The sequence below is a fragment of the Coffea arabica genome, chromosome 9c, assembly GCF_036785885.1.
Source record: "Coffea arabica cultivar ET-39 chromosome 9c, Coffea Arabica ET-39 HiFi, whole genome shotgun sequence".
Taxonomy (NCBI): Eukaryota; Viridiplantae; Streptophyta; class Magnoliopsida; order Gentianales; family Rubiaceae; genus Coffea; species Coffea arabica.
The window spans coordinates 3,879,452-3,891,351 of NC_092326.1; the positions used below are offsets into that span (position 1 = coordinate 3,879,452).

The window sequence follows — 11,900 nt, forward strand, 5'->3', positions numbered from 1 at the left end:
GTATGCATGGCTACATGCATAACTAATAAGTTAGAAGTAAACTTTGAATATATATGTACACATGAACATGCAAGCAAATATAAAACGAACAATGATAATCACTTCGACGTGTGATTTCTGATATAAACTAAGGTTGTGTTTGGATTGCATTTTCCGTCATTTTTATGGAAAAATTACTGTAGCGATTTGATATATGTGAGGAAAAAAGGTAATAGGGAAATGTGATCACGGAAAACGACAATATTTTTCGACGGAAACAAGCAATCCAAACAAGGACTTAAGGCAAACATTTATTCTATAAAACAGGAGGAAAAAAATTGAGTTCAAATATCTGCAACTTACTTATAATGTCAACATCAAATTCACAGAATTGGAACATATCTAAAGTTTAAAGATACTTCCACGTCAGAGTTTCGATGTTCATTTTGTATGCTACCACTATAGAAATTGTGCTTTCATGAGTTTATAGTATGATTTTTGAAGTATAATAATCATGCATAGCATGTTCCACATACTAACGATTGTAATCCAATTAGATTGTTAAGTTTTTTTTGATGCAGATCTAAAAGAGAAAAAGACAATCTTATAGACTCAAAAATCCATTAACAATAATCATTATCTATAATGATCCCAAATTTCAAAACACCATTTGGCTCTCTTCTCTCAGAATTTTGTGGCCAAGAATATATAAATGTTTCCTTGAGCCAACCAAGGCTATCCCTTTTTTTTTTTCTGGCTAGTGTCTCTACCCTACCTTTCTTCTCTCGTTATGACTTTTCCTACCAATTAGTGTTAAATTTGGCAATTTCCTTATGACTTTTCCTGCCAATGTTAAATTTTGCAACTATATAAGAACAGATAAGGGCAGGAATCTGACACCATATTCTCGTTGATAACAAGCACCTCTCTTTCAATAGCAAACCATGCAGGAAAACACAACAGCTTCTCCAACACCAAAACAAACACAAAAATCTAGCAAAGCAAATGAAAAGGGTTTTTCCCTCTTCACCCTTTTCCAGTTTGCTGATGGAGTTGACAAATTCTTGATGGTTTTTGGGTCAATCTGCGCCATTGCAAATGGACTAGCACAGCCTGTTATGGCACTCCTATTCGGTGGTGTTGTTGACACTTTTAGCACTGCGGATTACCAGCATATGCCTCAAGACATATTGCGGGTAATTTACATGCTTTCAATTAGTTTTTTTTTTTTTTTGACAAATTTGGAATTTGGATATTTTATTTGCATGTAACTGACTGTTTGATTAAATGACTGTTACGAAATATGGGTTAAAAAAACTTTTTTTTAACAAGTTGCATGTTATCTTGTGCTTTAATTTCTTGCTTATTCCTTAATTTGTTCATTCAATCTATTTAAAATGACAAAAGAGTAGGATTAATCTTTCATACACTGTCAATGTATACATCGACGAGATTAAATAAATGCTGCATCATCTGAATTTGAATTTAAATATCAAATTTTATATATGTGACATGCATTTGGACCGCTAATATACACTGTCAATGTCAGTATATAAAAGATTTATCCAAAAGAGTATCCTAACTTGTAGTTCTTGAGCTGCTTTTGAGTACTATACTTAACCATTTCAAAACTTTATATATAGTCAAAACATGATGACCAATGTTTTGAACTACATTTTTACTATTTTTAGAAACATAATAAGCAAAGTGGTCATATATAATTCATGAATTAATCCTTTTAGCATTGATGATTAGTTTACACTAACATGTTTGAATATGCAACACATATGGAAAAAAGAGAATTCTACATTTAAATGGAGGTCATCTATCACATATCCAAACCTACACTCTGACAATGGAATAAGTACTATATGTAAGATTAATCCTTCACGTATTTTAGATATGCCAAAGTACCCTTCTGTTTTTGTTTTTATTAAGGACCACATCTCTATCTGTATTACTCGAAGTTTTTGTATCAATCACGGAAGAGAAAATATTCGTTCATTATCTCTCCGATCTAACACTATTTTGGATCAGGGCCTCACAAGTTGGATTCTATCTAGTTCGATGTGGCTGATGTAATTCTTATAATTTTTGGTATAAATTCATACAACTTAGATATAAAATTGAATTTGTTAACTCATACAACTAAGTTCACCGTTAAACCAAAACTCTGGGAATTGCTCGAACCAATTTGAACTACACAGACTATAACTTGTAAGGCTCTTCATCCCATCCTCCTCGCCTTCTTCAAAGTTTTCTATTTATTTTTGTTCCCTTATTGCTGGAATGATTTGAAAGATTCACAACTTAAAATAATGATATTTGCTAACAAAAAAACATCCGAATTTGTCTAAAGAAATGCGTCGAGAAAGATAGTAGCACCTTCGCAGCCTCTAGATTTGGTCAAGGACATTAGTCCAGTCACAAGTTGAATTATTATGTCTCTATCACGACCCAAAAACTTGCAAGTTAACCACAAATTATACACGAAAATTGTGTGCACAAGTAATCTTTAGTTTTTAGTTAGGTTCAAGTCTATGTTCTGTGCACAGTACGTGGATGTTAATTGATGGACTCTGCTACTGAATTTCCTTTTTCACTTCTCTTTCCCCTCTTATGAAAACCAAGTTTTAAAAAATTCAGCAAACCCACAAAGAGGCAAAAGGGAATACTTCATTATTTGCTCAACAAAAAGCCTTATTGAGTGACAATGAAGTTATTCCCTTTGCCTCTTTGTTGTTTTGTCCTATGGGCTTATATATATATATATATATATATATATATATATATATATATATATGAACAAACAGAGTAGTAAAATAATCTTCGATAGCATATAAAATGAAGTAATAATATAAATAAAATCAATGAATATTTTTGTTAAACATATATTCTTTTTTTCTAAGTTTACTGGGTTTTGAAGTTCGTATCGTTGTTAAATTTAAAAATGAAAATCATTCTCTCTATTTGAATTTAAAAACTTTAAAAGAATTTATTCTTGAAATAATTTCCATAATGAACTTTAAGTATATCCGAAATTCTTGTAAATGATAACAATCATAAATTTTTAATTGTTTGAGGGTCTATATAGACAATAAAAAAAATGTGTTAAATTTTAGCGAAGGCAAATAATAAGTAACTTTTGGAATCTTTGAATTTTCTAAACCTTAAAACTAATTTTGTCGAAGTAACGTGCGGGCATTTGCATCCCCTTGGATCCACGTAGCTGTGCTCATGATTAGGACTACACTCACAGCCAAACTATTAAGAGACACATGGAACACTATCTAAACAAAACAAATAAATGCTAAAGCTTCAATTATTATTTTTCTAACATTCACCAAGTAAACCGGATAGGTCAACATACAAGCGTTTATCCAAGGTCCCAGTCACGATACATGCATTTAATGAAGTTTACATCTTTGGCATTTGCAGGTATCTATCAAGTTACTATACTTGGCTGCTGGAGCAGGGATTGCTGCACAAATGCGTGGGTGTCACTATAATTTTCAGTTCTGTTATTAACTAATAAGTTTGCATGATGGGAATGCAATACATAGAACTAGAAGCTAGGGATTTGGATGGTTTGCTTGATCTCGCTAATCCTAATCAGTTGTATCGGTTAGACATACTTGATAATCAAAACCTACCCTTTTTAACAGGTTACCTTGTTAATTACTTTCACTGAAGAGGGTCTGATATAAGTTGTAATCGAACTAAATACGTGTTTAATTAATTAAATTTTTTTTTGAAAAAAAAGACATAAAATTTATTAACAATTGAAGACAAATAGTACTGTCCGGTACTATATATTGGAATAAATATTCATTAAAAACATGCATCGTGACTGGAATTTGATTTCAAATTTTAATTCATAACATAAATTTTAGTCCCATTTCGTGTACAAGTATTACATACAGATAAAATCATGAAAATCAGATTAATTTGATTTAATAATGTGCTTAAACATGGTTTACTTCACTTAGAGAGGAGCCAAATAATCTGTATTAACTTGCAGGGAATCAGGGAAAATCTTGCAAAGAATACCAAGCAACCATTTTTATGCCGAAATCCAGTTTCCAATGTTTGTTTTACTTCAACTTCTGATTTTTGTAACTTGTGTTGTTTGGCTACAATTTCTTTTGCCATCTTCTTTGTTGTCTAATATACAGTTAATGATCTTCAAATTTACCACGCTCTATATTAACACACTAGTACTTTTGCATATTCATCTTTTTTTCACTATTAAGGCAGATCATAGCATTGATCACTTCGATTAATGCAGGAACATACTGTTAACCTCTAGATGAACAATATGCATTCTTTGCTGGTTTTGTTGCAGAGGTCTCATGCTGGACCATCACAGGAGAAAGACAGGCTTCTAGATTACAAGGCTTGTACTTTGAAACATTGTTAAGACAAGAAATTGGATACTTTGACACTGAAATGACAGTGGGACAAGCCCTTGGGATGGCTTCAAGTGATGCCATAACCATTCAAGATGCAATGAGTGCAGAGGTAATAATTCATTTTATCCCTTAAGAAGTTCTAATGAGTTTCAAGTTACATAAATATTGAATTTCTCCTCTTATTCCCTTCACGTATTCCTGGACTTGCTTGACAATTCATTTTTTTTCAGATAGGAAAGTCTATCCAATACTTGTCAACCTTTCTTGGCGGGTTTTTAATTGCCTTTGCTAGAGGATGGCTTCTTTCTCTGTCCCTGGTTTCAATGATTCCTTCTCTTCTCATTGTTGGAGGGGTTACAGTGATTATTCTTGCCAAAATGTCCATTAACACTCAAGCTGCTTATTCTGAAGCCAGAGGTGTGGTGGAAGAGACTATTGGAGCAATTAAAACCGTATGTTACTTGATATTCTTCCATTTTAGTTCTTTGACATGATCTTGAATTAGGTTGTTATCCTAGAGAAGAAAATTGACATTATTTTCAAATTCTTGCACAAGGTTTCATCCTTAACAGCAGAAAATGAAGCCATCACTAAGTATGCCAAGAAACTGGAAAAAGTCAACGTGTTTTCTGCCAGACAAGGATTGGTCTCAGGGCTAGGATTAGGAACAGTGTCTTTTATTCTTTTTGGTGGTTATGGACTAACCATTTGGTATGGATCTAAATTAATCCTGGAGAAAGGTTACACAGGTGGACAGGTTATCAGCATTATAGTTGCACTGGTGTATGGTGGAATGTAAGTCCAGCATTATTCTTATGGTAAAATTTCATTAGTTTTACATGCGAATTCCAATCAATTTTTAGGTAGGATTTTTTTGTCACAAATTACTCCTATCTAATCAGTGAAAATAAACATTCTACCTGCAAGAGAGAGGTTTGCAATTTATCTGACAGTCTAACAGTATCTACTGTTTCCATTGGACATTATAACCTCCCTAACAAGTTTTTCTGACTTCTTGCACTAGGGCATTGTTACAATCTTCGTCATGTTTAAACGCATTATCATCAGGAAAAGCTGCTGCAGGTAACATGTTCAAGACAATCAAAAGAAAGCCAAAAATCAATGCTATTGATTCGGCTGGGATTGTACTGGAAAACATCAAGGGCGAAATTCATCTAAAAGATGTCTACTTCAGATATCCTGCAAGGCAAGCTGTGGAAGTATTCTCTGGTCTATCTTTACACATCTCAAGTGGTAAGCATGTAGCCTTAGTTGGGAAAAGCGGATGTGGGAAGTCAACAGTGATTAGTTTACTAGAAAGGTTTTACGATCCAGATGCTGGTGAAGTACTAATAGATGGTGTCAGTGTGAAGAGATTACAGCTCAGGTGGCTAAGGGAAAAGATAGGCTTAGTCAGTCAGGAACCAGTATTATTTGCCACAACAATAAGAGAGAACATAGCATATGGAAAGGACAATGCCACAGAAGATGAAATCAACAAAGCCCTTCAGTCTTCTTCTGCTGCAGCCTTCATCAAAGACTTACCACTGGTGAACACTTTTGTTTCTTTATTCCTCCCTTAATTTTTTGTAAATACATGATGAGATGAACAAGCTTCTGTTGGAGTAAAGATTACAAAATAATACAGAAAAGATTTGACTATATCCTTCTTAATGCTGATATAAGTTACTGGATATTTGATTTTATATAACTGGACATGGAAATATATCAAGTAAGATTTTTATCAGGGTCTAGACACCATGGTAGGCAACCTTGGAGCTCAACTCTCTGGTGGACAAAAGCAGAGAATTGCTATTGCTAGGATAATTCTAAAGGACCCTACAGTTTACCTTCTCGATGAAATAACGAGTGCATTGGACACAAAAACTGAAAAAGCAATCTATGATGAAATCTTCAAGATTGCATCAAGACGAACAGCAATAATCGTTACTCACAGTTTATCAAGTGTTGAAAACGTTGACAGTATTGCAGTTATGCATCAGGGAAAAATTGTGGAGCAAGGTAACTATGTCATTGTAACATGTCAAAATATTTATCTGATAACATTACTAACTCTTTCATGTCTTCTATTTAGGAACTCATGCTGAATTAATCAGAAATCAAGATGGGCACTATTCCAAACTAGTTAGCTTACAAGGGAAAAATCAAGTTGAGAATTCCAAACGGAAGAATGGAGAAACAAGAAAGTACATCACTGAGACAATGGAAAATTTTGAGGGTCTGTTGTCATCCACTGAGAGTATTACGAGAGAAAGTTTATCAAGTACTAATCATTCTTCTAGAAAATATACTGGTATTAATACTCAGGTTAGTTGCAGAGAAAATGAAATAAAAAAGGAACACAAATTTCAAAAGCATTCAACCTTTTCAATTAAGTGGCTTGCTAACCAATGCAAAGATGTTGTCCCAATTTTACTGATTGGAACATTTTCTGCAATAGTTCATGGGATAGCATTTCCAGTATATGGCTTCCTATTCGCAACAGCTATAACAATTTTTTATGAACCTCCTAGTCAGCAAGAAAAAGATTCAAGTTATTGGGCACAAATGTATGTGCTCATAGGCAGTATCACATTCTTAGCAGTATTATCGCAAAACTATTCATTTGGAGCTGCAAGTGGTAAGCTGATAAAGCGAATTTCATTGCTATCATTTGACAAGATTGTTCATCGAGAAATTTGCTGGTTTGATGATCCTTCAAATTCAAGGTAAATTACTTAGTTGCTGACCTGTACATCAACATTGTCTAAGATACTTTTTTTTTTTGTCGTTATTCAAAGTTGTAGACAACTTTTCTAAATTTTCTTCTTTTATTGCTTAATCTCAGTGGTTCGGTTGGTGCAAGGCTCTCTTGCAATGCTTCAATGTTGCAGAGCCTTCTGAAAGATGGCTTGTCCCTCCTTATCCAAAATATATCAACAGTTTTTGCTGGATTGTTCATAGCCTTAATGGAGAACTGGATGTTGGCATTGATACTTGTCGCATTGTGTACTATGTTGGCAATGCTAAGCTTCATTCAAACAAAATTCCTCAAAAGATTTGCTGCAGATGCTGAGGTTGATCAGATGATATTTGTATTCACAGTGCAGCATGAATAAGGATTGTACAGCATACCAACTTAACAAAATTTTCACTTGTTTTCAGCTTATTTATGCTGAGCAAAGTCAAGTTGCAAGTGATGCCATTGGAAATATAAGAACAGTCGCATCAATTTGTGCAGAAGATAAGGTGATGGAGTTATATCGGAAAAAATCTGGCACCAAAATGACACACTGGATCCGACTAGGAATTATAAGAAGTATCAACTTTGGCATTTCTCAATTTGGATACTTTTTCACAAGTGCCCTGTGTTTCTACATTGGTTCCGTTCTTGTTGAACACAAGAAAGCAACTGTGGCAGAACTTTTCAAGGTGGATAGCGCACTTATACTTTCATTTTCTCATTGAAGTTTATAGTGTAAAATTAGGAGCTCTGGCCTGTGATTGCAGGTTTACTTGGCTTTCATAGCCTCAGCAGCAGGAATTGCACAAGCCAATGGTACGGCATTCGATGCAAATAAAGTCTCTGCTTTGGCTAGTTCATTGTATAACATTTTTGACAGCAAAGAGACAAATGGTTCCAGTAGCACAACGGGCATGACACTGAAAAATCTAAGAGGTGACCTTGAATTCCAAAATGTTAGCTTCAGTTATCCATCTCGGCCAAATGTGCAAATTCTGAAAGATGTGTCCTTGAACATTTCTCCTGGAAAGGTACAAAGTTTGTTTCACTGAATCTCTTTCTTAATTCCTGCTAGTACCTTTGAATTCATGCGCAGTAGATCATCTGATGTGTATAGTTGTCAGACCTGCTTCAATCCACTGGACTCTATAACTCTTGTTGGTTTTAGGCTCCAACTGGACTTGGATTGTATCAGAGTTGTACACTACACATTTCTGTTAAACCCAGGCTCTTATTGAAAAGGATTAATAGGATTGGACTATGTTTAATTCAGTTAATCTCAGCACTAATTGGAATTTAACCACATAAGTCAAATCAATACTGAGGAAGCTTCAACCAAGGATATGAAACATGGGATAATGCTGCAACACTGTTTTGCTGTTATTTTAGCTCCCTTTTACATTCAAAATGGTTCAAGTTACCATTCAACCTATATTCATTTATTTGGCACTTATCATCCAATTTGCATATGATGCAATGGAATTTGAGTTTGCAGACTGTTGTTTTTGTTGGAGAAAGTGGGAATGGCAAGTCAACATTAATAAGTCTAGTAGAGAGATTTTATGATGTTAAATCAGGATGTATATTATTGGATGCCATTGATATCCGAAACTACAACCTGAAATGGCTGCGACAACACATAGCTTTGGTGAGCCAAGAGCCCATACTCTTCAAAGATACCATTCGTCGCAACATAACATATGGCAAGCAAGAAGATACAACAGAAGATGAAATTGTTGCAGCTGCAAAATTAGCAAATGCACACAACTTCATATCAGCGTTACCTCAAGGCTATAATACTCATGTAGGGGAATGTGGAGCTCAATTATCCGGCGGACAAAAGCAACGGATTGCCATTGCACGGGCAATAGTGAAGGACCCAAAAATCCTATTACTAGATGAAGCAACAAGTTCTCTAGATGCAGAGTCAGAAAAAGCAGTTCAAGCTGCACTAAACCAAGTGATGGTAAGCAAAACAGCAATTGTTGTGACTCACAGGTTGACAGCAATTAGAGGAAGTGACACCATTGCATTTCTGAGAAATGGCGTGATTGTTGAGAAAGGTAGACATGATGAGCTCATAAAGATAGCTAATGGGGCTTATGCCTCTTTATTTTCACGTCATCTGAACCACTCAATCTAGCTACTCCATGTGATTATGCTTATACCTCTCTGTATCCATAAGTTGTAGACGCTGCAAAAAGTGTCTATTGGAAAATTGATAATCGTTCACTGTACTCAGAAACAAAGAGTTCGCATTAAGCTATATATATATTTTTTTCTGTTTTTAATTGAACATTCCTGGAGTTTGAACAACTATTATGTTTCTTGTCTTAGCATCTTAACCATTGGCTTGATTTCTTTCTTCAAGCCACTAATGAAAGTAGAAATGATCCACTTTGTTTTTGAGCATCGCCAAGGTTTTAGGTCCCCCATATTTCTCTTGGGCAATCTCCACTTCAAAACCCGTTGAAGCTTAATTACATCTTTAACTACATCCTTTGCCTTTTCTTCAATAAAGCTGTACACAACATCTCACCGAATTCTTGCCAGGAAATTTTAACGAGTTTGGAAACTGGTGCATATTCGGAATTTGGGACTGTGCAAATTGTAAAGTCATATTAAATGGATATCATATCATCACACGCTAGCATACTATGTTAGTATATTATTGTATTCTCCTGTACTGGTATCATGTGCATGTAAGTTTACTAATAGTACATGAATTATTATGATTATTATAAGAGACTGCATAATATAATTCATTATAAACTTTCATACAATTCACTATAATATATTATTGTATACTCATAATATGTATGTGCATGAAAAAACTTATAAATGTGGATGAAGAGTTGTATAATCAATTATGATCTTGAATAATATAATTAATTATGCACTTTTTTTAATGATTGAGTTAATCATTTTAATGGAATTACAAACTGCTTAATGATTCTATATGATGTTGATGATAGAATTATGTATTGTTTAAGAATTTACGAGCTTAATGATTCTTTGTGATCAATGATCATAGAGTTATACATTGCTTGTGATATTGATTATAAAGTTACACATTGCGATTTTGGTAACAGTTATGCATTAGTTAATGATACACCGCTTTATATGTATTTTAATCTTGGTAGTAAATTATACACTGCATAATTCAAATATATATTGGTCCTATTTTGTATTCGGAAGGGATTTCAGAGATATGTATCCGAATCTGACGCCTAAAAACGTACCTATGTTTAGTACTTATACTCGAGTCTATGAAACGTAGAATTTCAGTATTTGTCCTATTTCATTTTTTTTTCTAAATTTATCTTACATTTAATCTTTTCCAAATTTTGTATAGAATTGAATTTTAAATTTTTTGAATGTCATTAACATTTTAACCAAAAAAATGAAAAGCTGAATTTTCTTGAACAAGATAAATAATTGAATTCTTTTTCATACACAACCAAAAAAAAACTTGTTTAATTATTAATTAATTTCCGTTTGGACTAAGATTCAAAATATGGACTACTATTCAATGCATTTTTAAATATAAATATCTTAAATTTGATTAGTTTATCAGTATCAAACATAGAAAGTTTGTTTATATTCTTGTTATTTTGTGATTTTCTTTATAAAAAGTCCAATGACCACTTTTTGTTTTTTAAAAAGTCCAGCCATCATTTTTAATTGAAATCAATTAACTTTAGTCAATAGTTTAGTTTGAAACATCAAAATCCATTATAGTGAGTAGCCAAATCATTAAACAAAAATTTCTTTAAGATATTACAATTGTGTTTCTTCTTTTATTTTTTGAGTTGTTTGCTTAAACTCAGCATACACTAAATCATTTTTGAAAAACTTGGCCAACATTTTAACGATATCATTAACTCATGTGGTAGCACCCATAAAAGCGGCGAATTTCTTACAATATTGTTAAATTTGAAAAAGCTCAGAAAATTGGGGTCATCCAGGGGGAGTTGCTGATTAAGGGTCGCCGCAAGTGAGAATAGAGGCTACTAATAAAAACCCTTTTAATTCTCATTTATTTTGGGTCCCTTAAGGAATATTGGTCAAATTGCTTCGCCGCTCATCTGATGAGCGGCTAAGCTTTTGTCCTTTGAGCGGCGAAGCTTTTGTCCTTATTCGCTAATTCGCTAATGGAATTGGTTGGTTGATGAGACCGTGCTAATGGAATTGGTTGATGGGACCGTTGAGGTCAAATTGCTTCGCCGCTAATCAGATGAGCGGCTAAGCTTTTGTCCCTTTTTTTTTTCTTTTTCTTTTTCGAAGCATTCTTCCTAACTTTTATTATTTCATACTAACTTTTATTATTTCATATGTAATTTTTAATAAGTTATTTAATATTTAATTTCATATGTAATAAATGTAATAAGTTATTTATTATTTCACATGTAATTTTTAATAAGTGTCGCCGTTCATTCTAGTTTATTTTTTTTACGAAGCATTCTACCTACCCATTATTATTTTATATGTAATTTTTAATAAGTTATTTAATGTTTAATAAAAGGCAGAGCGACCAGGTTTTTTCCTGACGTTTTTATGTAACCTTAAATAGGCGTAATTAAGATTTTACGTTTTACATGAAATACTAATTTTCAAATTACAGTGTAATACTTTTAAATTAAAATTCTTAAATCATATTACTAAAATTCTATTATAAACCAAAATTATCAAAAATTTAAAATATGATATTAGAATAATGAGAAATTTATAAATTAACATGATAATCGAGTATGCTATTAAATTAC

At 33.2% G+C, this 11,900-nt stretch overlaps 1 protein-coding gene across 2 annotated transcripts; it reads left to right on the forward strand.

Annotated features, from left to right (window-relative positions):
• The first annotated feature begins 733 nt into the window (after positions 1–733).
• LOC113707981 (ABC transporter B family member 9-like) lies at positions 734–9,352 on the forward strand. 2 transcript variants are annotated; one of them, XM_027230401.2, is made up of 12 exons: positions 734–1,175; positions 3,418–3,472; positions 4,325–4,500; positions 4,622–4,843; positions 4,948–5,186; positions 5,416–5,941; positions 6,140–6,413; positions 6,487–7,120; positions 7,240–7,468; positions 7,557–7,823; positions 7,902–8,165; positions 8,630–9,352. In XM_027230401.2, exons 1-12 carry the CDS (start codon positions 924–926, stop codon positions 9,275–9,277), a joined length of 3,786 nt encoding a protein of 1,261 aa, XP_027086202.1. In that variant the 5' UTR covers positions 734–923; the 3' UTR covers positions 9,278–9,352. The 2 variants fall into 2 exon arrangements, with proteins under 2 accessions (XP_027086202.1, XP_071921303.1); XM_072065202.1 differs by having other exon boundaries at positions 1,083–1,175; positions 3,418–4,066.
• The last annotated feature ends 2,548 nt before the right edge of the window (positions 9,353–11,900 follow it).

Coding starts and splice junctions, on each gene's coding strand:
- LOC113707981 (XM_027230401.2), top strand. CDS start 924: ATGCAGGAAAACACAACAGCTTCTCCAACACCAAAACAAACACAAAAA. Junction 1,176..3,417: donor TGCCTCAAGACATATTGCGG/GTAATTTACATG, acceptor TGGCATTTGCAG/GTATCTATCAAGTTACTATA. Junction 4,501..4,621: donor AAGATGCAATGAGTGCAGAG/GTAATAATTCAT, acceptor ATTTTTTTTCAG/ATAGGAAAGTCTATCCAATA.